This window comes from Calliphora vicina, chromosome 1 (genome assembly GCF_958450345.1).
Source record: "Calliphora vicina chromosome 1, idCalVici1.1, whole genome shotgun sequence".
Taxonomy (NCBI): Eukaryota; Metazoa; Arthropoda; class Insecta; order Diptera; family Calliphoridae; genus Calliphora; species Calliphora vicina.
In genome coordinates, this window is record NC_088780.1 from 54,816,621 (window position 1) to 54,844,053 (window position 27,433).

The window sequence follows — 27,433 nt, forward strand, 5'->3', positions numbered from 1 at the left end:
ATGGCGAAGGGTATAAAAACCGGGCCACCTTAATGTATATAAATATGTATGAGTATTTTATTATTATAACATTTCTAATGTGGACATACTTACATGCATATGTATATATTTTTGTATAAACATCAACAAAATTCTAGCAATTCTAAAATATAGTTGTTCATTTGAAAAATCTTTTTTCAAGACTGTTAATCTTAAAAATACATTTTTATGCCCCACACCACTATAGTTGCAGATGTTTCTAACACCGATAAATAATGGACGTACACCACCCACTCATTTCGCTTAAAGATGAGGTTTTGAAACAATTTAATAGAAAAACCGAGATTTATTATTATTCATTATCCGTCGTTTTTATTATCCGATCTTATTAAATTTCCGATAGGTCCATGAGGCTTTTAAATGTTGCACTTCGAAAAATCTGGGCAGTCCACTAAACAGTTAGCACTCGAAAAATTCTATTCGCGTGCAATACGCAATTTTGCTATGGAAATTGTTATAGTGATTTAAATAAGTTCATTTACGTCATAACAAATTCGCGTGATCATGAATAAAATTCCAAATATTATCTCATACGTACATACATATTTTTATTTTATTAAAACTAAATATTTTAAAATAAAAAAAAAACCTAAAACTTTTAACTTTAGCATAAGCTTTCTATATGTATAAAAATGTTATTCTTAAATAAAAAATACTCTTAAACAATTAAAAATAAATTCATTATTTCCTTAAGCCACTGAAATTTGGCTGATCCGTAAAAGTGATTTCACTAGACGAAGAGGCACGTTGATATTCAATAAGTACAATGTTATTAACACCAACCTTAAGTACTTCTGCGGGTACATACAATGTTATTTGGGGACCAACCACCGGCCAATAGCGACCCAAGTTCTCACCATTAACAAACAGTAAACCTTTGCTCCAGCCCTTAGTGTCCACATAGGTGTCGTAAGGTTTTAAATCTCTAATTTGGAATGAGCCATAGAAAATGGTGGGACCATTTTGTAGCATTTTAACTGAATCGATTTCATTGAGTTTAGAGCCCTCCTTTTCGATTAAAGTTTCAATGTCTTCATACGATTCCAAGGGATATTTGGTCATGTTCCAATTCTGTACAACCTTGCTATCAAAACTAACATCTGAAGTGATACCCTTGAAGTCGGTGGTGGGACCATAATTTATGCGGCCTTGATTTTCCACAAACATTTGTAGCTTTCTGCCAGCACTTATGGATATGGGTAAATCGTAGACGGGAATTTCACGCGATAAAATTCCCACAAATTCATCATCCACATAAACGTAGGCACGATCATGCAAACCAGGCACATGTAAAATGGCAGGATCATGTTTGGTGGCTGGCAAAAAGGTCTCATAAAGAACTAGACCTGAATATTGATTAAGAGCCTCAAATGTTTTGGGTTTATCCGCAGTAACTATGCCTGTCGATAAGCGTCGACGGGCTTCGGCGGAGAGTAAAGTACAACATTGTTGCAGTTTGATGGTGCCGTATTTCTTTTTTGGCAGTGGTTCAGGCACGGGTACATTTGGCAGGGGTAAATAACGTGCTATAATATCTCTTAAGGCAAAGAATTTTGTTGTGGGATCACCGGCTTCTGTCATGGGAGCATCGTAATCGTATGAAGTAATATCAGGTTGATAACGTCCAGGTCCCATATCATTGGCGCCGGCCGTGAAGCCAAAGTTGGTGCCGCCAAAGTACATGTAGAAATTCACACTGGCACCATCCTCCAACATGTCGCTGAAATAAACAGAGAGAATAATTTAATTATTTGAGTGTCTTTAAACAGTAAAATATGATTCATTTGAATATTTAAACGTGACAATTTCAACTTTATTATTTCGTTAAGAAAACATACTGTGGTCTTTGGTCAAGCCAAGGAAACAGATTCTTAAATCGAGTTCCACATTTAACCTGATAGTCTGGTGAAACCACATTAATTCGATTTGGAACTCTAAAATTTCTGTATTAGCGATAAGAGACCGATATATCGGTCGAACATATTTATAAGAATAAAATTTACTCACATTAAAGTCTTCTTTATGGGATTCACAGGCACATCGGCTATTTTTTCGCCCCAATGTGTTAACCAGCCGGGATAATATTCGGCATTTACCAATGGGCCCCTTGGCTGTATACGTCTTAATTTATTCCAATAGTTTGTAATATTATTTGTGGAACCGAAATCCATTGTTGCCAAAACACCATCTATATGGCCACAATACAAAACACCGGGTCCATCATTGGTAAATAACACAGCATTGTCTTTAACATGGGCCAATGTTTCGTCACGCAGCCAAGTGCGATATTTTTTATCGCACGCATAAAATGAACCGTATTCATTTTCCACTTGCACCATAATAATAGGTCCACCATTGCCGTACAAGTATGGAGTCATTTTAGCCATTAATTGGGAGTACCATAAGCGAACTTCAAATAAGTAATCTAAAAATAGGCAAGATAAAGTTGTTTATATGATTATTATAATAAAAAAACATAAATGTCGAAATTTTGCCAAAAAAAATTTATATTTCAAAAACGACTTCACAGATAAAAAAGTTTTTGTGTTTCTTAAAGGCAATTTTGGAATTTCCGTTTTTAAGCTTGTTCCATTAACTGAACTGTTTTTGAGTTACGCGAATATACATACATATGTTGTGTAACCTCCTCCATTTTCGAAATAACGAAAATGTGGTTCTAAAAAAAACGGTTAGCACCGCTGTATTCAGCGTACCCGAATTAGGTTAACCTAATTCGTTGCCCTGCTTGAAAGTTTTTTCTACTAGCACAGTATTATTAAACGCATATGAAGAACTCGAATTAAATTCCGAGCTTTTGATGTAGATACGAAAACATTATTCACACAGCTGTAAACAAAAAGTAGGGTTGACTTTAGGGTTGCCAGTTTTATTTTTAAAAATAGGTGAAAAAACTTACGCGGGACAAAAGATAATAAATTATACCACAACTATCTTAACACGAGCGGAGTTCACTATTAAGTGCGAATGGTCTTGCATCATTGCAAATGCAAAATTTTAAAGTTTTTTTTTTGTGTATTTTGTTATTGGATTACGGTAAAATTTTGCATTTGCAATGATGCTAGACCATTCGCATTTAATAGGGAACTCCGCTACTATATTGTTACGAAATTGTACTTGAATTCAAATGTAACGATTTTAACGGCTGATTTAAAAGTAGCAGAATGCTTTCAAATAGCAGTGCTGTAATAGCAAACTGTAACATATCTGTGGGGATTATTAACATTGAATAAAAGCTTTCAGTTGACCATTGATCGTAAGTTGGCAACGCTGTTTGCTTCGACCGTATATTCGAATTCGAATATTCAGTTAAATAACATTGTGGAATGTACACAGATGGCGTATGTATTAGAAACCTCTAGACAGTTAAAGAGAAATCTAGAGTGCAGATGGCAGTGTTATAAATAGTGGCAGAGGTTGCAGTCGTTAGGGAGTATATCAGAGACGCTATTTGAATAAACATCAACTGAGTGCCTTAAAGAGTGCTGTGTTTTTCAAGTGAATTCGTGTACATTATAAAGTGTGTCTGTATTTCTGAGAATTTATAAACGTGTATAAAATAAAACATTGAGTGACTATTTAATTCTGTTGTTGTACATTTTTAAATAAATAAAGAGTTGTTACAATTTTCAAACAACTGAACTACTACTTCCCAACCATTTTAAGTGGTTTTTAAAATCGTCTTTCAACGTGTTTCAGCTTCAATTCGTATTTCCCTGCTTTTGTATGAATCCTGCTTCCTGCTAACGTTTTGAAATTTCTGTCTGAGTAGCTCCCAATGATTTCGCCAGCTCTTGTTGAATTTGACAACTATATTCATTGAGTAACGCCTACAATTCTTGTCCATCCAGCCAGAAGATGGACATAATGATTTTTAATTATTCTGAGTCGATTGATCTTTAAGAAATAACTGGTTAAGTATACGAACTCGTTTTTGAATAAATATTTGCTCACGGGAAATACATACATACATATCAGTTCCACTTAATTGTTTGATTTTTTTTTTATACATTTTCAACATTTTTTATACATTTTCAAAACTAGATATGAAGTAAGTAGTTATTAGATTTGGAAAATCCAAAAAAGCGGGAATTACGAATCCCGAGCGGGACAAGGGATTTCATGGCTAAAAGCGGGACAATCCCGAGAAAATCAGGACATTTGACAACCCTAGTTGACTTTGTTATTGTATCACCTATATATGTGAAAAGAAAGTTATTTTGGAACATTCATCGGAAATTCAATGAAAAATCTTAGAATAGAGTTTTATTTCTATTGTAAAGGTAGTATAATGGATAGTAAAGACGGAATAAAATATTTCTAACAACTTTATATGAAATGGTTACTGCTACAGATTTTTATATTTATAATCACCGAATCACATATTGTTATAAGATCAAATCATTTATGGAAACCATGCCCACAAAAAAATCCTAATTGTTTTTAAATCCTTAATATTTGTTGATTTTAAAAAAAATATATGTATTTTTTACAAATGAGTTTTATATATCTTTATTCACTTTTCATACTTACTTATATCGGCCGTGCGTAACTGTATACCCGGATATTTCGTCAAGAGCCAATAAGGAAAACCTCCCTAAATTGATAAAAAATTTATAAAATTTTACATTTGTGGAAAATAAATAAAATACTTACAAAATCACGTTCAGCACAAATATATGGACCCGGCCGAAGAATTACCAGTAAATCTTCATCAATTGCGTACTTAATAAAACGTTCCAAATTGGCAATGCCATCCCAGACATAGACGCCCTCCTTGGGATTGTGTAAGGACCATTCGACGTAGCTTTAAGATTAATAATAAGAATAATTTACAATAAAATTTCAATGATATAGTGTATTATTTGAGGTCGATATAAAGAATAAAATAATTAACAAATCTATTAGGGTTATGTATTTACGTTAAACCGGCTCATGGAAAAAAGTAACATCAAAACGTATTTGAATAAGAGACTATTTCGTTACGAATTATTCCACTGAGTTGAATACTTTCAGCCGATGCTAAAATTGTCTTCTTATAGCTTTTCAGCTAACAAATAAAGGAATTCTTGACCGAACCGATTTCGATGATGCTTCGCTAACAATAGGGTTCCTAAAATAAAGTCTACGATCATATTGAATAGGCAGATCAAAGTAAAGTCTGATGATGACATTTTTAATGATCGTGTTATACTTTTGGAGAAAGATTTTTTTTCTCATGTGAGCGTCAGTATGTTTGTTAATATTAGAAACTATTCAGTGAGAGAAGCATTTAAGGTGTCAGAAATGTATTATCATACATGCTTCCCAGCTTGTTCCAGAGAGATATTGTTTATTGACTATGTTTTCTGTCCGTTAATTTCTAGATGAGTCCTTTCTTCCATACAGTATCGTATGATGATGTCAGGTCAAAAAATGATACTGCCATCTTTTCTATTCTGTCGAAGCCAAATAGAACTATGATGTTTTTTAAGCAGGGGTCCATCAGCTACAGCGCCTCAGAGTTTTCCTTTCCACATAAAAAAATTTTATCATGATCCATTGGGCATAAGATTTTGTGCTCCAAGTTGATAAGGCGAATAAATGCTCTATTGGAGTCCATGTGAGATATGTTAATCATGTGATCATGGTATGCTAATAACCTAATGAACTGGATGGATATTGTTGCATGAATCTCGACTTAGGAATTATAGACATGCTCAAATTAATAATAAGTTCAATCAGGACATACCCGAGGACTACAGAACATCGAATGTAACATACGTACCCTCAAGTTGATAGAATTTGGCGCCTAATTACTAAGTGAGTGTTTTTTTATCAATAATAAATCAGTTGATTAATAATTTTATTAATTCAAGTTTTCATTGTAAGTGGAAGGTTTGTATTTACTAAAAAAATATTTTTTTTGCCTGTGTTAATCTAGTTTAATAGAAATTCACTATAGGAGTTAACATCAGTGATAACCAGGGCAACCAAAAATATGCTCTAAAAAAGTGTTTTATGCGCATAAAATATGCACTTAAAAAAGTGTTTTATGCGCATAAAATATGCACTTAAAAACGAAAAATATGCTCTTAAAAATAGTTGGTTATTGTTTGATTTCAAAATTTCATTAAAAAAATATATATGAAGTAAATAAAATATTGAGCTCATAAATTAAAATTGGTTATTATAGGATTAAATTTCGATTTTAGTGAATTTGGCACTACATGAAAATAGTTTGATTCAATTCATTTTATTATATTTAGCAATAAATTACTATGTGTTTACTTAAGTTTTAAAATTTTTAAACTAAATCTTTGTTTTAGATTTTCGAGTTTCTTAGACAATCTTAATCTATTGATTTGTCTCATCTTTTAAACTGCCTAATACTTCAAACTTTTTTTTGGTAATTAGTGGCATAATATGTTACTTTCTCAATCCATGTGTCCCAATGTATATAGGATCCCTACTGAGGATGTACCCAATCAATTTCTCGAAATGTTTCTATTCTATATGAAGCTTTAAAAACTTTTTTACCATTTAAATAATGTTTCAAAAACTCTATGAATAGCCTGTGTCATTTTATGGTAAAAATTGCAATGGATTTTGGAGCATTCATCATGTATCTAGATTAATATTCAAAATTCCCATGTTTCTTTCTTATCCATTGTATCGTCTATCGATATCCACGTATATTGTTTGTTTTACTTATTCAATTTTACATTAGTGGTAAACTTTTAATGCCCAACCATAACTGTCTCAAGCTGCCTTAAATTTATTCTTTTAAATGTATCCAAAAATTTGTTATGAAGTTGCCCATAATAACATACAACTTTGGAATTTTCTTTTAATTTTTTACGTATTTTTACTATTTGTTAAATTTTAATATTTGTGTGTGTATATTTTTAATTTAATTGAAATATATGGAAACTAAGCACCCTTAAGTCAACGAAAATTCTATGAAGATAAGTCGATTATGGGTACTCTATTTTTGTATTTAAGTAGCTTAGACCAATTATCATTAGACCTCAACAAAATAGTAAAATATAGAAATGAAAAATTACAATACAAACAATAAAATTATATCAGGAAAATAAAATAATCAAAAATAAAAGAAAATATGCAACAAAAATATGCAGTTATGAGTTAAATATGCAAAAATATGCTATAAAACGCAAAATATGCTAAAATATGCAGTAAAGAGCAAACTGTCCAAAAATATGCACTAACAAATCGATGCAAAAATTCTTAAAATTGTCTGAAACGGATATATAACTAACTCATATGTTTATACGACGCACAGCAAAAAATATGATATTGCATATTTTTTAAATTCTAGTTTTGTTTATTAATTTAGTTTATTGTTTTTGTAAGACGTCCACAGTGATCTGCCCGTTTATTTGTTAGGCACAATGAATGTTTCCAAACAGCAGCTTGTAAATAAAACTTCTTACAATGAACGTAGTTGTGACGCGCATTATTTGCACAATACAGGAAAAATAAACGCATCAGAAGTTGCATATTTTCCAGAGGTAGCAATAAAGATAAAAAACTTCACTTCTTTTCTCTTCTGATCCTCTCATAAATGACCTTCTAGCTACTACCGAAATTATAACAAATACGTACTAAATTTACTTCCAAAGCCAATTATACAACAAGACGCTGTTGGTTCAGATACATCTGATTCTGATCAGAAACATACATATTTGCCTTAAGCCATTTAATATAATAACTATCCAACTTTTTTCTGAGTGTATTTAAAGCACTGAAATAAATAATTCGTTACGCATTTCATAGTCCAAAATAAGCACTGGGCTTTGTTATTACAAATTTATACATTAAATGCCGCTAGATTGGTTATATCGACCACTGTGCGACGGCTCAAATAGTTAAATGTTCGGCCTAATATTCGGCTCAACTGAATTTTAGATTGTCCCATAGACTTTCGGATCACTGTAGTAGAATTTATTCAGAAATAAGGGCTATAAAGAGTGAGTAACCATATGTTTAAAATTGAGAATATCAGGAAGAGTTATCCTCATCTCTACTGATAGTAAGGTGGCCATTATATCCTAAGCAGTAGAAATAGAGAGACATTCATACACTCATTTGGTTACGTAGGCTAGAACTACATTATTTAGATTGCATTGAGAACATCGGGATATCCCTTCTTGAGGGAAAACTGTGGAGGAGGAAAATATGGGAGGAAGAATATACTTTCATCTATTTAATCCTGAAAAATCTGGCCATTACTGTTTACGAAACTTAAAAGCGGTAATAACTTTCATCTTGGTAAACACGGCCGTAGACTACAACCGTACAACGAATAAGAACAGGAGACAACGGAACATCTTCTCTGCCACCCTTGCCTACCAATAGTTTTTTTTTTTTTTATTAACAAAATTTATTTATTGTATCTTCACAAAATAATGTGAACTATCAATAATTTGTTCAAATCTTAAATCTAAATATTATTTTTTTTTTATTTACGTCCCACCACAGTTGGACGAAAAATTTTGTTTAATTTATAGATCCTATCATTAGCGCAGGTCTGTTGGATTCCTTCTTCTTAGTCGGATGTAGCCATTACTTCCCATTAATGTTCGTGCAAGTGGGTTTGGGTGAACTTCTAACTTTTTAAAATATGACTCCGCTTGTTTTTTTATTTCATTTTTCACCAGGGAGACACCTAGGTCCTTATGAATGTTAATATTTCTCACATACCAAGGCGCTGCTGTTATCATTCGTAATATTTTATTTTGGAATCTTTGAATTTTTTCAATATTAGAAGCTGAGGCCGTGCCCCATAATTGAATTCCATAGCACCATATGGGTTTTATTATTGAGCTGTACAGCAAAAGTTTGCAATCTAAACTCAATCTCGAGTTTTTACCAATTAGCCAGTAAATTTGTAGTAATTTTAACTTCATTTGAGTCAATTTCGTATCTATATGCTTTTTCCAGGTAAGACGTCGGTCTAGATGCAGACCTAGATATTTAACTTCAGTTTGTTGAGGTATTATATGATTATTTATTAGGATTGGAGGGCACGATTCTCTACGCAATGTGAATGTAAGATGTATACATTTTTGCTAGTTTACTTTTATTCTCCATTGTTTTAACCACCTTTCTATGTCGAGTATATGGTCTTGTAACAGTACAGATGCTTCTTGGGGGTTTTCATGAATGGCTAGTATAGCTGTGTCATCAGCAAAAGTTGATATGTGGGTTCGACTGTTTGTAGGCATATCACAAGTATATAACAAATATAGGAAGGTAGCCAGTATACTTCCTTGGGGTACGCCTGCTTCAATAGGCTATAGTGAACTTATGAAGTCTCCCTCTTTAAGAACGAACTTTCGATGACTTAAATAACTTTCTAGAAGCTTATGTGTGTTCACTGGTAAATATTGTTTTATTTTTATCGATAATCCTTCATGCCTTCATGCTTGCGAAACGTCGATGAAGAGTGCAGAACAATATTTTTTTTCTTCAAATGTCTTGGATATGATTTCTACCAACCTGTGAGTTTGTTCTATGGTGTTATGTTTTTCTCGAAATCCGAATTGATGAGTTGGAATACAATCAAAATGATTCACTATCGGCTTTAACTTGTGCATTAACAGTTTTTCGAATAGCTTTGATATATTTGACAATAGGCTAATGGGTCTATATGATTCTACTTTACTGTGATCTTTTCCCGGCTTAGGTATCATTGTAACTAAAGAAACCTTCCATTCTGGTGGATCATATTCATGGCGTAATATAGCATTAAAAATAAATAGGATTATTCTTTATGCAATTTGGGGTAGCTCGAGGAGCATCTTGTTACTGATTTTATCAATACCAAGTGATTTTTTGGAGTTTAAATCAACAATAGCCTTATTAATCTCTGAAATCTCAAAACGAAGTGGTTCAGCTGCAGTAATATGGGGTAATGTAGGTGGTAACTCTATTATGTCGTTTGACTCGTTTGGGGAAAATACATTCTTTAGATGACTAACAAACAGGTTTCCTTTTTCAGTATCGTTTCTCGCCCAGCCTCCACTAGAATTACGTAGAAGAGGTCTGCTCATAACAGGTCTTTTTAATTTTTTTGTAGCTCGCCATAGAGAGTAGTTTGAGTACTGGGTGGCATCTAAGTTCTCCAGATATTTATTAATCGATTCAGTTTTGCGTTTGTGAAGAAGCATACTGAGGCGTTTGCGACATTTTCTAAGCTCCGTTTTAAGTTGAGGAGATCTATAGAGTTGCCACTCTCGACGAACTCTTCTTTTTTCAGCTAATAACTGTTCAATGTCTGCAGAATAGAGTCTATTGTATCTTATTTGTTGGGTTATTTGAGTGGCGTGTTCAACAGCAAGTTTTAAGTTTTGTTCAAAATTTTTGAGTGAGATATCTTCTGGTGTTCTTAGCGATATATTTTCTGTACTGTGTGTGCTAATATATTTTCTATATTTCAACCAATTTATTTTCGTGCTTGATATTGCAGAGTGACCATTCGGGGATACTATTTATAGGGGATTCAATAGAGTAACGAAGGTGGGTGAGTGATCCGAGGATAATTCTAATGAAGATTTAACCTGCATTAGTTCCATTGGTAAATTTTTTGTAACTGCAAAATCAATGACATCGGGTATTTTGCTTGGGTCAGTAGGCCAGTATGTTGGTTCTCCGCTCGACAGCACATTCAAATTCAATTTAGAAACCTACCATTAGTGACTTAAAATTAAAACTCTTCGTTTGATAAGATATATCTTTAAGAATAATTATTATTTAAGAATAATCCACACCGTTATTAACGCGATCATTGAATTTCAACGTATGGTTTTTACACTTAAACTCTTGGTAACACAACGGGTCCTAACGCTGGACTCATGAGAGTTTAGAAAGTCCATTTTGTTTGTATCTTTATGAAGGATGAGCCCTTCTAATATATGTACTTATGTCATATATATACGATTACTTAAATACTTACGTTGTAACTGCATTCAAACCACCGGCACGCATTGTTCTCAATTTCCGTTGCCAAGTGTCCGGATGGGCGCGGAAATAATGAAAAGAACCCGCTACAAAACGGAAAGGTTCACCATCTTTTAGAAATCTATCGTTAGCCCAATCTACTTCGAAAGTACGTTTGCTATCAGCAATTTGTAATGATGCCAGTAGGCAAACTACGGCAAACAGCCAATGAACCACATTAAAGGTCATCTTCGTTATCCTGCAAACGTAATAAATACAAATAAAAATTGGTTAAAAGTTGTTATGTTGTGCTGCTTCAAATAATAAACTAAAACTAAAAATCTTTCATATAAATTTAATATTTATATAGTAAAAAATATTAGCAGCATTTAAGTGTAACATGAAATAAATTACTAAATATAAAAATGTATGGTTTGTAAAGAATACGGAAACGGAAATACAGGAAGAGTTTTACTTTTGTTGCATGAATACAACTATCATATATGCATCATGATGAATCTCTTTACTATCTAAGATACAAATCATAGTGTTACTTAGTTTTACACATGAATATCTTTTTTCTTTTCTTTAATCAATTTAAATAATTTATTTTTATTTTTAGTTTCTCTTTCTTGTTGTTATTGTTCTTTTTTTAATCTGACCTAATGTAGATCACATTATTTAAAATTCTTATTCTGATTGTGTGTTTGTTTTTTTTATTTACAAAGAATATACAGCTGAATGTCTGTCAGTTTTAAATTGTTACTTAAGTGGCACGTCACAACAAGTCAAGTCACTTTGAGTGTGGATTTTTCTTACAAAATGTCAAGTTCATGATCAAATTTAAAAGAATTTACTAAAAATGCACATACATATATGTACATTAGACCGACTCATAGATAAATGTGATTTTGTTGGCTCCACAAAATGAACCTTGGTTTGTTTAAGGATGTCTCCTCAAATATGTTGGGAGTAGTGCTGGCACGAATCCAGGTCAACCATTTGGGGGGTGGGGGTTTATAAATAAAGTAAATTTTATTTTACATTTTTAAATTTTTCGTGATAACCGTTCGTGCGCTGGACCATTTTCAAAATAGTTATTTGAAAATATTTGAAATTTCTCCCAAAACAACACAAAAAAATCACAAGGTCCCACCAATAAATTTTGATAGACACGTGTATCATGTGATTTTTAGTTAAATTTGAACCACTTTTTTCATGCTAAATTTTTGGTGTACTTTAAAATAAAATTCTCAATAAATGCGAAATTAACACAAAGTTCTCTTTTGTTGTGTCTTAAGACCTTAAGATGCTTTGAGGATTTAGAGGGTTAACATATTCTACAAAAATGTTCTCCGTAACATTTTACATAAATTTGTTGAACACATTTTATATCTAAAATGTAAGGATCACATGGTTTCTTATGCCGATTAACAATAAGAATGTGCCAGAGCACTGTGGTTCCAAATCAAAATCTAGGTGGACAAAATTATTTAGCGCTCTTTTTATATAGAATTGGTGTCTCCAAAAAAACTGTTTAAAAGATCAATATAAACTTTTTTTCAAGTTACAGTAGGGTCTAGATATATAAAAATCAATAATAAAAAAACTAAAAAAAGAAAAATATTTCTAAAAATTCCATTCCGTAAAAATTAAAAAAAAGTATTTCGGCGGGTGCTGGTGGCTACAATTTTTTACAAAGACATTCTCTAGAAGTTTGTTTAAATGATGCTATAGTCATTGGACGGGCTTCGCGGTCTTTTTTTTGCAAGCTATATAGTATTCTTAGAAAAAAATATCAGTATATTTGAGACCCAAGTTTAAAGGCCTATAACAGGAATAAGATATACACTTAATAAAAGCCTATATCAAAGTTTATCTATGTTTTGAAGTATGAATTTCCATATGGTAAAACAATTGAGATATATGTAATTTAGTAAAGCAGTAAAATATTAAAAAAAAATAACGAAAATATGATTCAAAATTGTTTGAACTTCTGGCGCTTCTGTCGAGAAAATGAAATGTCCAATTGAAAAACCCATTTGTATTAGAGGAGATCAAATTGTCAGCTTTCGAAAAAACTTAGTTTTTCCAAATTCTGAAGATACCGATTTTTATAATTTTGTCCACCTAGATTTTGATTTGGAACCACAGTGCAGAGTTGGGAAACTTTAACCCCCCCTCAAATGAAATTCAGATGTAAACTTTCAAAACGCCGATACACGTGTCTTTTTTTTTGTCTCCTCTATCAAAATTTATAGGTCGGATCGCTATTTTATGAAAATGATCATTATTTAAAAAGTAAATTTAAATATTTAAAAATTTACGTAATTTAAGAAACAGTTTATTAATTTGTTTCCAATATTCATACTATTTCGCCTGTTATCGGACATTTTTTGAACTCAGGAACCTTTCAATCACTTTTTTACTCTCCTAGAAGTGAGTCTTTCTTATAACTATACTGCATATTAGAAAAATATATAGACGGACCTTCATTCTTCGAAAACACAAGTTTTCAGGAGAGCAAAAAAACTGTTTATTTCACTAAATCATTTTTAAAGACTCTACTAAATTCTACGTCAAATTTATGTTTAACACAAAAATTCAATTTAAATAAATAAAAAAATAGATATGTATATCGATTTAATTTGTGACTTCAATTCTAGCATGTTTTACTCATATAGGCTATAATCGGTTCCAATTATACTATTCACAAAATTATGTTTAAAGTTTAATATATTGGGTGTATGATTTAAAAATGCGTGAAACATTTGTACAAAGTATTGACCACTGTTAGCTATGAACTTTTCCCATCTTTCTGGCAACATATGGATTTCGAGCCAAAATAACTGATCATAGTTTGAGTTCAAGAACGAATCAAGTTAATGTCGGATACTCTGATCCAAAGTGATGTTTATTACAGAGAGAGCGTTGTTCTGCTTCGATCGAAACAATTAGTAGTCGGAAGGGGCACGGTCTGGACTATAAAGCGGGTGAGGCAAAACTTTCCAAACACTTCTTTCTAAATACTTTTATTGCAACATGTGGACGAGCGTTGTCATGATGAAATATTACGGTTTCCTGTCAGGGCGTTTTTCGGCACATGCTCGCTTCAAACGAATCAGTTGCTGTGATGGTCTGGTCATATTTCAGCAGCTCATAATAGATAGGACCCTTTTGGTTCCACCAAATACCTTAGCACCATTGATATTTGGCTTTGGTGTCGATTTGGCTGTTTGGCCAGGCTTCACATATGATCTCTTACGTTTCGGATTATCGTAATGGATCCAGTTTTCATCGCAAGTAATGGTTCAGTGCAAGACTCGTACATGAAAAATCGTCTTTCATGGTCTCTCTCCTTCAATTCGTATGGTACCTAATTTCGCTGCTTTTGGATGAATTCTGCTGCTCGCAAACGTTTTATAACAATGCCTCCAATTCTTGATCTTCAAACTTTATTAGCTGGCCTGGGCAATCTTTGTGTTTCATTTAAAAATCACCACTTCTGAACCGAACAAACCATCTTTTGTAGGTTGAAGCCGATTGAACTCCTTCTCTATTACTTTGGTGAGCAATCGGTGTGCTTTAGTGGCACTTTTTTTTCAAATTAATGAAGTATAGCAAAACTTCCTACATATGACGCTTTGTTCCACATTTTCAAAGCACAAAATAAACTTTGTTGTTCACACCATGATACAATAACTGTAGAAGGTAAAATCTCTAGGGAGAGTTTTCAATCTTTAGCCCTATGACTTCAAAATTTGATTTTGATTTTTTTCATATTTTTTGTATATTTTCTTTTGTTTGATGTTACAAGAATTGTTTAATAGAGAATTTATTTTCTACTGAGTGTACCTTATATTGTTGTTAACATTTTGATTTACGGCGGAATACACTAAGTCTTCAATAACAAGGAGCTTAAGTCTTCCTTGCCTAAAACTTTATGAACTACAGAAAGATACATACTAACATTTTTCATAATTTTATTTAGTTGTTCTTTTAAAATTTCGTTTAATATTTTCTCATTTTTAATTGCAAAATCTCATTTTAAATTGGTATATTCCGAATTTCTAAGAACAAATCCCAATTTCAAATGTTCTATTCCGAATTTTAAATTAAAAATTTAAATTTTTCTTTTCTGAATTGTAAATGAAAAATCTCATTTTCATTTGGTATTTTCTAAAATAAAATTGTAAAATCTTATTTCGAATTGATCTTTTCTGAAATTGAATTTTCAAATATTGTTTTCTGAATTCTAAATAAAAAAATCGAAAAGAATATGAATGGGAAAGTTGTGTGTTCAAATTGAAAAAGGTGCAGATGATAATATTTTTAAATAAATATCAAATATTGTACACAGACTGTCTAATAAATATTAATTTGTTTGTCTTATAGACCTTTAATAGTTTTTAATTGTAGCACAATAATTTCTTCGAAAGTTATGTAATACTTGAATATTAATAAAAAAAAAATATTTCTGCAAGGTTTTTCCCATAGTCAAAATTCATTTTCAACATTGAGTAATAAGAATTGCATATTTATGAATAAAACTTGAATACAATTAAACAGTTAATAAATATGTAAAATAATATATATATTTTTTCAAATTACTTTCGCTTTCAATTATGGACTATGCAACTGGACACAAAACATTATTGAAGAACTGTTTTACCAGCATTTTGTTTATATCTACATATATTGTCCATGTCATTTCCTTATGAAATGAAAACTAATTAAACATATTGAATTTCTAGCGACAAAACATTCGCATACATTTAATTTGAATGAAATGAATATTAAGTGCAAACAATTTGAACTTTTGTACAAATTCTGTGAAATGATTTTTCGTGGCATTAATTACAAATTCTATAAAAAATTAACAAGATATGCACATATTAATCGTTGAAATGCAAGAGGCAAATTTAGAATGATTGATTAAACATATGGATCATGCATATGTTTATAGATCATACATATGTTCCATAATGGATGAATTAATGTACTACTTTAATATAAATTGTACATTAAATCAGTATAATAATGTTTACTCACAAATGCATCAATATGTTTAATTAATCAGTTAAGTATTCGCAAACCAAAGATATATTCCGTCCGTTTTCAATATATTAATATCAAGATTGGCTACCGATTCGAAACGATTAAAAGGTAACGGTAACGCTAATTTGGATTAGTTTAGCGGTAACGGTATTTGCTGTTAATCGGTAACAGTAATTTCGGTCTGACTCAAAAAGTTCCTTTTTATTAGATTTTCATTTTTAAATTATCTATATTTCAATAAACTCGGTTATTGAAATCAGAAATTCAATTTCTTATGTAATGTACATATGTACTACATACTATGTAGTATTAATATAGTTTTTCATTCTGAATCATTATTTTATTAATTTTAATTCGTTACGAATTAGCTAAATTTTGAATTAATTCTTTTCACATGAAACGAATTGATCAAAAATGAATTTCAATTGAATTGAATTGATTTTGAATTCATTAAAATGAATTAGAACAATGATTAGCAATTCAAATGAATGAAATCAAAAATGAGTTGCAATCTATCAAGTTCAGGAGTAGATCTAGGTGGAATGAAAAATACAAATTTAAGTTTTTTTTTAGCAAATAAACATAGTTTTCCCATTTTGGTAGGATTTTCGCCGATACCTAATAACTTAATTACTATTCTGCCGCTACTTGACAATTCCAGTATATCATGGGAATTTCAAATTTAAGAATTTTTTGTCTTTGGACTAAGCGATATACAAAACGAGAGTAATGCTTTCTGTCTCTTACATAAAAAATTAGTTGAATAACAAAACGACAGTGATTGCAGTACATTTACTTACAAAATCAATTCAAATTTCAATTAATTCAATTCAAATGAGTTGGAAATGAATTGCTAATTCATTTTGCTAATTCATACGAATTAATTCAAAATCAATTCAATTCAAATAAATTGGAAATGAATTGCAATTCACTTTGACAAATTCATTTGAATTATAAACGAATTACAATTCATTCCACAAATTCATTTGAATTGGAAACAAATTGCAATTAATTTTTACCAAATTCATTTGAATTGACTTAAATTTCATTCAATTCATTTTTTTGTGCATGAATAATTCTCGAATTAATTCAAAAATTAATGATTCATTTACAGCTCTGCTGATTACACAGTAAACAGAATATAACAGTAAAATACAGTAAGGGTCCTCATGTAAACGCTTATATGTCTTGCAAACTGTGCAATCTGTGCATTTTTACACTCTCGCAAATGAACTGTCAAAAAATGTATGGAAATTCGTTTGCACAACTCCGATAAGTTTGCGCGTCAATTTAGACTCGCAAACTTGAATTTATTGTGCATTTGATGAATCAGCTGCTTTTGTTTATTTTTATTTATAAGAAATAAAAATCAAAAAATATAAAAATTTGGTGCATGTGAAAATTGTGTAACTTTGGAACAGAATGATTAGATTAAATGGCATTGTGTCTGAAAACATTAACCAACAGATAGAATATAAATAAAATCTTCCAAACTATGTATACCACCATTTGTTACAAAGATTTAACTTTCATTCAACATTTTTCAAATTAAAATGTATGCAATTTGAACAAATTTTTTTAAAAGCTTTTGTTGAATTTATTTTTATTTGACATTTTTATCAAATATAAATTTTCTGTATAAACTTGCACAAAATTGAAAAGGTGAGTTCATGAAACACGTCGCGCAAATTTTGCTCATTTGCACAAATGGGAAACTTAAGCGTTTAAATGAGTACCCTTAGTGTATTCTAATATTATTGTGGAAGATCCAGTCATTCAAATTAATTGTTTTATCATCACCTATGTCGTGATGTAGGGTATACAAATTTAAGAATTATTTACAATAAATAAAGCAATGAGTATTTAATATTGAGTAAATAAAAACAAACCGTATGTTTAAATATTAAAATTAAACAAAAGAGATAAAGAAAACTTAATATTATTTTTTAATTTCACGTTAAAAACCCCAATATTTGAAACATATTAAGTCAATGCATTCAAAGCTATTTTTATACCCAGCGCCAAAAATATGAAAGATATATTAATTCTGTCATTATGTTTGTAATACATTAAAATATTGGTCGAAGATCCATTATTTCAATAAGACGATCTAGACTATGTCCATCCGTCTGTCTGTTAATGATATTGTGGATTGATATTGTCCCCTAACATTAAATAAATATTGTTGATCAGAAATGTATGTACATATACATACGTATTGAAAATTGGCAAAATCTATTAAAATCTAACCATTTTCGTCCGTCTGTCTGTTGTGGGGATGAAATTTCCCCCAAATATTTTTAGTTAATCATAAATGTTTATTATTTAAAATGGGTAAAATTGGTCCAATTTAAAAAAATTTAATTAAAGCAAGATAAGTCAAATGAAAGGAGACCTTAAAACCGAAATTTGACAAATTTTACTTGTTTAGCGAATCTAACACTCTTAATTGTTGTATTTAATAATTTTTTAAATTTTACTTTCCATAAAAATGAACATAAGATATTGAATATTTGTTCGAAACAAAGGTTGAGAAGAATTAATTCATAGTTCAATTTTCAAAATCCAATTAAATATATTCTCTTAACCATTCAGCACGAATTAATTCGTTGTCTTAATTCCTTAGTACTTTAAACTTATTTAATTAACTCGATATTGAATCATTAAAGTTTTCTGTACTTCGAAGACATTACAAAATAGCTTAATAAAATTTATTTAATTATTAACATTTTCCACAATTCAAATCTATTACAAATAGGCTTAAGTCAAATATGTCACAATTTTGTAAATGATTAAAAACAAAACAAATTGAATTAAGAACAAATATTTGTATTAGATTTGAATTAACAAACATTTAATAATTCAAAGGTCGAATGAATTAATTATATTATGAAGTTATTATTAATTAAATTTTTTGAATGATGCTAAATGTATTTATAGACGACAATACTGAGTATTAACACTTTTCAAATTTAAAATATTCACCCTTATCGTTGTTGGCGTAAACATCTTACGCCTACGACAGTTTCGTACCAGATTAATGATAAAATGCAAACAGTTTCTTTCAACCACAATAAGGGTGATTATTGAAATCATTCGGTATTTCAAGAAATCGTTTCGAAAAAACATTTCTTATTTACACAATAGTATTACAAATATTTTATTTCTTTGTTGATTGATATTTTTATGAAAACTTTATTTTTATTTGATATTTTCTTGACATTTTTGTTTGCTTTATTTGTATTTATAAATACATATCCGATACATATGAAAATAAAAAGATATTGAATTGTTTTAAACAAATTTTGAATACCGACCGTCAATCAAAAAAATCATTTTTGAAAATCTAATACAAATTTTGTTTAGACGATAAAATTGTATTATGATACTTGAGTTTTTGACAAATATTAATACTTAAGCTACGTACACACGGTTGTCAGATTGTCAGGAACATGATCAGAAAATGGTTAACACAACCATGTGAACTTTGACAACCGTGTATACGTAGCTTCAGTATTGCTGTATATAAATACCTTAAAGAACTATTTTTTTGGAACTGAATTTAAAACGTGTCTTAATCACTGTGCATTGGCTGATTAATAAAATATTATTTATACATACGTAATGGTTTTTAATTATATTTAAAAAAGTATAAATAATTGACCACAACTTGCTTATAAGAAATCCCTATTGAAATATTATTAAAATAGTAGAACTATTTTTATTTTTCTAAAATATATGTACATATGTATGTGTCATACAAAATTTACCTAAATATTTTTTACAGTTTTTTAATTATCTGAAAATACAGAAACTGCGATTTGAAATAAAACCTAATTTGTTTTTATGAGTCTACGAAATGCGAACCTTAAGTCAATTATGTAGACTTATAAAAACAAGTTAGGTTTTATTTAAAAAGCACGTTCTGTATTTTCAGATAAATAAGAAATTAGTTTTTTTTTATCTGGAAAAAACAAATATGTCAAATAATTGAAAGAAAAGATGTAACCACTAAATAAAATATAATATAAGTGCTTGGTTTATTTGAAAAACATTTTAGGACAAGTACCAAACAGTTTTTCAAGTAGTCAATGTATTCATCAGAGACATAAATTGTCTCTAATGTTTGATAACTTGGCAGACTTCAATTATATAAATGTATGTGCTCTTTGTAGTGCAAAGAGAAGTCAATTGGCTACTTTATACATCCCAGATTATCTGGCGTGAAGTCAATTACCACTTAAGTGTCTCTAAGTAATCTAGAAAGAAGACACTTTAAACGTTTAGTTTAAACTGGTTTTATACGTATTTTGTTGATATAATTCTCATACAGTTTATTTTCGTTTTGCTTAAGTAGACTTACATGCCAGGTAATTTAGCATAAAGTAAATTGACACTTTAATGTTTCTAAGGAATCTAGAGTGTAGTCACTTTGAACGTTTATTCTGTACTATACTTTGGAAAGTATTTATTTAAACACCAGCAATAATCTACAGCAGAGTAGTCGGAGGAAGGATTGTTTACGAGCTAAAAAATAACTAGTTATGTGGCTAATAGGCTATTCAATTAATCGGGTTTCTGGTTTAATCGGTTATTCTAGCAAATAATTAATCGGCGTTTAGATTTATTCGGTTAATAATCGGTTAATTTAAAATTAGTCGATTAACCGAATAATTTCTATTTTAATTTTAAACTGAAAATACAACCACGTATTTTGTGTTCAAAAACAGATAAAACAAAAAAACATAACAATTCAACCAAAAAATAATAGCAAATATGGTATTTGAGATCCTTTTTGTATACACATGTGATTTTTTTTAGGATTTTTGTGAGATCTTCTAAAATAATCTTTTAAAAAAAGAATATAATTTAAATTTTTTTCCTTTTAAACGATTTCCTTCATTAGATTTAATATTTAAAACTTGACTTGGAAAAAACTATCTCGCTGATTGTAGATGTTGGAGAAATCGAAAGCATAGTTTTTTCTAAGCATATAAAATCTTTCGGAGTCCTTTTTGGATTTTGAATACTTTTAATATTTTTGTTAAGTTCTGGTAAAAGACTCGTTTCAAAAAAAGTCTATACATGTAAATACAAACAAAGTTTCAAATACATGTAAATTAAATATGTCACTTATACCAAATATGATTTATATTCTTTGGTTATACTCACTAAACATATTTCTTGGATATATGTAATTTTAATTAGAAATTTGTATTTGAATTTGAATTGAAATGGAAAAATAAATACAAATAAATATGTTAAAGTGCAAAAAAAGGAATTTCGGTTAATTGGTTAATCGACACAAATTAATCGGTTTATTTGTTATTTGAAAATCGGCTATTTTAAATTATTCGAACAGTTAACCGTCCAAAATAAATCGATGAACCGATTACTGGTTAATCGATTGAATACCCTAGTAGCTAATCAAGTAACCAGTTGCCACGTAGCTATTCATGTAACTAGTGGTCATCCTAAATAATAGGTAAAATCACTAGTTAGTTTTATTTGATGTTGTTTACTCTTACAAAACACTTCTTGTAAGAGTAAACATTCTCTAACGAATGTGTGTTAAAAATAGTTACACTTTTATCTGTAAATATTTGGCATGTGTGATTATTAGAGTGTCCCTTAGAATTAAATTTTTTGAAATGTTGAAACGATACCCCCTGAAAACTTTCGTAACGACCTAAAATACCACCAAAATAATTTTTAGCTTGTTCTAAGAAGGGCAACCCGTGCCGACTTTCGATTTAGTTTTGAGGTGCCTTTAAAGGCGAAAAATGCATTCTATAATTTTTTTTAATTTTGCTATTAAGTAAGTACATAATTATCGTTCTAGTGAGAAATATTAAAACAAAAGTTTATTTTTACTTAAAATATATCCGTATTTACTTGTATATCAGTTTTTATCTTCATAGAATACAGTTAACCTATTCGCAGGTATAACCAAAAAAAAATATTTTTTTAACGGCAGTTTCAAAATTCCAATTTAAATATAAAATTATATTTTGGCGAATGAGCCCAATTTCCTTACTGTTATTAATTTTAAATAAAATCTGTTCAGAATATTATAGTCCAGGTAATTTTAAATATAGTCTGAAAGTTTTCCAAAATTCGGAAAACGTTAACCCTTAAATCGTGAAGATCAAAAGTCAAATTTTTCAATATTTGGAATTTCTAATGGAAAGATAGCGAAATGTTATATATTTTTTGGCCGATTTTGATGCAACTTAAGAAAAATATGACATGAAGTCTAGTATTTACAATAACAGTACAAAAATGGAAATTAACTTAAGAGCACTTGGGGTCCAAATGACCCTGAACTTTTAAAATCACGAAAAATACAGTAATTTTTATTCCCTATTATGTTGTAAATAAATCCCCATGTGATGATCAAAAAATTCTGAAATTTGTTTAACAAAATTCTTAAATTTTTTTTGGATATATTTTAAGTAAGAATACACTTTTGTTTTAATATTTCTCAAAATATGTTAATTTTGTTCCTACATTTCTTGTTCTAGTGGCCTGAGACACGTTAATGGCCTGGCGATTTTTTAATAACTTTAAAATTTTTTAACCAATTTTTGTCTTTTATATATCATTAGAACGACAATTAAGTACACATTTCGATTCTTTTAAATTAAATTGCAAAAGTAATTACTTAATAGCAAAATTTTGAAAAAAACTGAACAAAAATGCATTTTTTCCCCTTGTAAATTTCCTTCTTAGAACAAGCTAAAAAGATGGTTTTATGGTGGTATTTTAAGTCATTACGAAAGTTTTCAGCGGTTACCGTTTCAAAAAAAAATTTAATTCTAAGGGACACTCTAGTGATTATATTTATTATACATAAATTTTAAAAACAAACAAAATTTCCTCTTATATTTATTTAATTTATATTATGTATTTATTTTGTTTAAATTTGTATATTCTTCCAAATTATACGCTTAATTACTTATTCCATGACCTATTAAATACAAACAAACCAAAAATAAAGAAACAGTATGTTACTTTACCCAAATTTTATTTATGTACTTATCAGACAGACTGTATTTTGCATTTTAACAGACAGGCAGAAAGACATTCAGACAGACAGTGAAACCGTCGTCACACAAATATATTTATAATTTAATTGAGTATTCAGTCAGGGAACCAACAAACGACCGACTTTCTTTCTAATGTTCTTGATTACGTACTCTATACATTTTGTATGTTTATGTTCTTAAATGATTGAAAACAAATCGTTAGCTGCTCATAAGTCAAAAAACAGTAATATGAAAATATGTACATACGTATGGTAATTCATTCAAATTAAAATCTTGAAATAGAACAGTTTTGCTACACATTGAAAGTGGTGAGAATAGTTTTTATTTTTTAGCATTAAAATTATGAGGTATTGCGTTTGTAACACATCAAAATATTGGTCGTAGACCGATCCATAAAAAAATCCTTATAAAATTCAAAGACGATCTAGCTATGTCTAGCCGTCTGTCTGTTAAGGGCTCTATAGAACCTAAAGTGAAAGACAAGGGAGGTGAAATTTTTCCAAAATATTCTTTGCTTATCAGAAATGTTTGGTATTAAAAATGGGCAAAATCGGTCTAATCCAAATAAAAACTTTTATCTAGTTCACCTGAACAAAATTTTTCATTTTTTGTCCAAAACTTTTTACCGGTTCAACCTATTTTGTTTATTTTAGGACACGTAAGATAGCTATTAGTAATAACTATTTGTGACAAATTGTATTACTTTTTCAACGTCTGACGTACATTTTGTTTTGGTTTAACCGATTTTGCCTATTTTCAGTACTCTGTTAGAACTTCAACAGATAGACAGGCGGACGGACATTTTATGAGGACCTAGAGTATATATAGAGACTGTATTCAAAACCATCTATCTTAGAAAACACAAGTTTTCAGGAGAGCAAAAAACTGTTTATTTCCATTATTTATAAGAAATATTGGATTCATTCTTCTATAATATATTCTTAAGGTCGCTACTAAATTCTATATATAATTTATTTTTAAAATGTTGCACTATTGCAAATTTATTATAGATTGGGGTTTTTATACCCTTCACCTTCGTGAGAAGGGTATATATAAGTTTGTCGTTCCGTTTGTAATTTCTACATTTTTCATTTCCGACCCTATAAATTATATATATGGGGCATTTCATGTCAAGTGAACCAACTTTTGAAATCGATGTCTTCCGATCGGGATGAAATTTGCACCAAGGTTAGCTCTATTGGATAGTAACTCAGACACAATTTTTCAACAACATCGGTCGAGAACTCTCTGAGTAAAATTTTGACAATTTGGTCAAACAGGGGTTTTTTCTTATCCATGTAACTTATTACCTATTGTTCTTAGCAAAATGTGTCCCAAATAGTATAGATAGCTATTTCTTCGATCTTTCGAAAAAAAATATTTAAAAAAAAAAATAAAAAATTTTTAGATATTTTATATTTTTTTTAGATATTTTCTTTGAACACCTACTTGGTCGCTTAGTGGGATGCGAGTGGGATATCTATCAAAATAAATATTTTGTAACTCAAAACATAAAATTTTTGACTTTTTTTGCAAAATCAAAAACTTTGTTGACTTTTTTTTTTCAAAATGGACCCTTTTTTAATCTTTTTTTTTAGGTCAAACAAAAGCTTAGATATTATCCTTGAAGACCCTTTTGGTCGCTTAGTGGGATGCGAGTGGGATATCTATCAAAATAAATATTTTTTAACTCAAGACTTACAATTTTTGATTTTTTTTTTTGCAAATACGATTTTTTTTCCAAATGGGCCCTTTTTTTAAAATTTTTTTTGTAGTCAAAAGAAAGCTTAGGTCCATTCCTTTAAGATATTTTTAGTCCCTTAGTATAACTCAGAGAGTTCTCGACCGATGTTGTTGAAAAATTGTGTCTGAGTTACTATCCAATAGAGCTAACCTTGGTGCAAATTTCATCCCGATCGGAAGACATCGATTTCAAAAGTTGGTTCACTTGACATGAAATGCCCCATATATATTCTGGATCCTTATATATAGCGGAGTCGATTAAGCCATGTCCGTCTGTCCGAAGCCCCCAAATAACTTACATACTCGATTCATACATCAATATATCCGGAATTCTTCCGGCTCGGTTGCTATTTACAATCGAGAAAATCGGTCCACAAATGGCTGAGATATAAGGAAAAAACCAGGAAAACCTCGATTTTTGACCTATATCTGGATTACTAAGACCTTTGCAACGACGTATATAAAACCATAGTAAGTTGGACCTACAATGGGTCAAAATCGGAAAAAATATTTTTCGCTAAATATTAAAAAAAAAAAATTTAAAATTTAAAAAAAAAAATTTAAATTTTAAAAAAATAAAAAAACAATTCGAAACAAATTTGTTTCCAAAAAATGAAAAAAAATAATTTGGAAAAAAAAATAAATTTTGTTTACCTAAAAATATTTAAAATTTGTATTTTGAAGTATAATTTGGTGAAGGGTATATAAGATTCGGCACAGCCGAATATAGCTCTCTTACTTGTTTTCTACAAAAATAGACAGTTTGTATTAATAAAACTAATAGCTATCAGATCAAATTTAATTTGGACTGCAGTCTCCACATCTCGAGAACGAGTCAATTTATAATATTTGAGCTAATTATTGATCAGCATGTCCAAATTAGACAAAATAATTGAATTAAAAAGTATATAATTATTCAAAAAGATAGAGGATTTTATATTCAGAATAATATTTTTTTCCAGATAGAGAAAGTTCAACTAAAATTGTAAACCATATTTTGATGCGTCACAAACGGAATGACCACATCAATATGCTCACCATAATTTTAGAGTGGTTTATAAAATTAGAATTTGGTTTTATTAATTTTAAGATAAAGTATAGCGGTCTAAAAATAAAGTAACAACAATTACGAAGAACTTTCAAATATAATAAATATCGAGATAATGCCATTAACTCTTATAAATCTCGTAAAAATATCGGTATTAGAATATAATTTCACAGAAATTTATTTTATATGAAAAAAAAAATACACTTTTTTAGTTTACCTACTTAGTGGTGGGCTACTACCAAGATTTTACAAGCTTAGAAATCTATGAAAGCTTATAAAATCAACACAATTATTTTTAAAGTAGAATAATATTGACCCTATGTAGGGTCACGGTTTATGTTTTCTGTTATGTCCGCTTTTATCAGAATTCGTCTTTTAAATGTTGTCCGCAATGTCGAATATGATTGGGATCTGTGGTGTCCCGAATTTATGTATTCAGTAAAGCTGTGTTTCCGCATACACCGTAATCGGCGCCGATAACGAAAACTGAAACTGAAAAACGTTGGTGTTTGTCACCGTCTCGTTTCTGAATTGTTTTCGTTTCAGTTGGGTGTGTTGCGGCATAAAACAGAAACGAAATTATTTTTTAATTTTGGATGTCGCACATTAAATAGAATTTCATTGTTTTTGACAAAATCTATTATTTATTCCTCTTCCAATAAAGAAAATTTTCTTTTTTTATTCATTTTGATTTTCTTTAAATTTGAAATAAAAAAATAACTAAAATAACTAAAATAATTTCGTTCCTACAGCACCGAAAACAACCGACAGGTTTTTCGTTACGTTTTCGGTGCCGTTTCGTTCCCAATTTTCGTTGCCGATTTCTGAAACGAACTTTTTTTCGGTGAAAATGTATGGAATTTCCTTTTCGGTGATGATTACGGTGTATGCGGAAACGTAGCTTAAAAGGTATTAATTTGAAACAATTGCTGAACAATCTGGTTTATTATGAAACGTACACAACTTTGCAAAGGGACTCATAGAATACTTTTTTAGAAGTCCAGTTGATTTCAATTATTTAATTTTTCAATACCTATCCCATGTTTTTTTGTTTCAATTATTTTAAGTATTAAAAAAGAAATTCAAATAATATTAGAATTATTTCATCATGAATAACACTTACTGTTTGTGTTTCTTTGAAATAAAACAGATGACAAAAAATTTTATCAATCAATCACACAATAGTTTTAGTTCATCATCAATCATAAGATGAAAGTAAAAATAGTAATCAAGTACAATTATTAAACTTTAAAAACTTTTAAGTCTTTTGTATTCACTTCTTTCTCATTTGGGTACTTTAGGTTTGCCTGCGTTTTTGTTTTTCAAAACAATTGATCGTCGTATCGTATCAAGTTACAACAACTCACAAGAACTTCATTGAATTTTATATTTCTTCTTTCCTTTTTCGTAAAACAACCGTACGATCCCTCAGTTGGACAACAACTGTTGTTTTAAGAATAAAAACATTTTTATTTAACCGGCGGTTTGTCAGTGTGGACTTGAAACTGAGCATGAGTTTAATTAAACAAACACG

General features: G+C 29.9%; 2 protein-coding genes across 3 annotated transcripts in view; one reads left to right on the forward strand and one right to left on the reverse strand.

Annotated features, from left to right (window-relative positions):
* The window catches only part of Tk (Tachykinin), a 98,367-nt gene that overhangs the window by 18,055 nt on the left and 52,879 nt on the right, over positions 1 to 27,433 (forward strand). The window lies entirely within an intron of this gene.
* Positions 563 to 27,292, reverse strand: Ect3 (Ectoderm-expressed 3). The gene is made up of 6 exons (XM_065514002.1): positions 27,267 to 27,292; positions 11,018 to 11,260; positions 4,714 to 4,864; positions 4,591 to 4,654; positions 2,047 to 2,464; positions 563 to 1,759 (listed from the first exon to the last, which is right to left on the reverse strand). Exons 1-6 carry the CDS (start codon positions 27,275 to 27,277, stop codon positions 721 to 723), a joined length of 1,926 nt encoding a protein of 641 aa, XP_065370074.1. The 5' UTR covers positions 27,278 to 27,292; the 3' UTR covers positions 563 to 720.

Coding starts and splice junctions, on each gene's coding strand:
- Ect3 (XM_065514002.1), bottom strand. Junction 4,865..11,017: donor GGTTTGAATGCAGTTACAAC/GTAAGTATTTAA, acceptor TTAATCTTAAAG/CTACGTCGAATGGTCCTTAC. Junction 1,760..2,046: donor CCCATAAAGAAGACTTTAAT/GTGAGTAAATTT, acceptor TGTTTATTTCAG/CGACATGTTGGAGGATGGTG.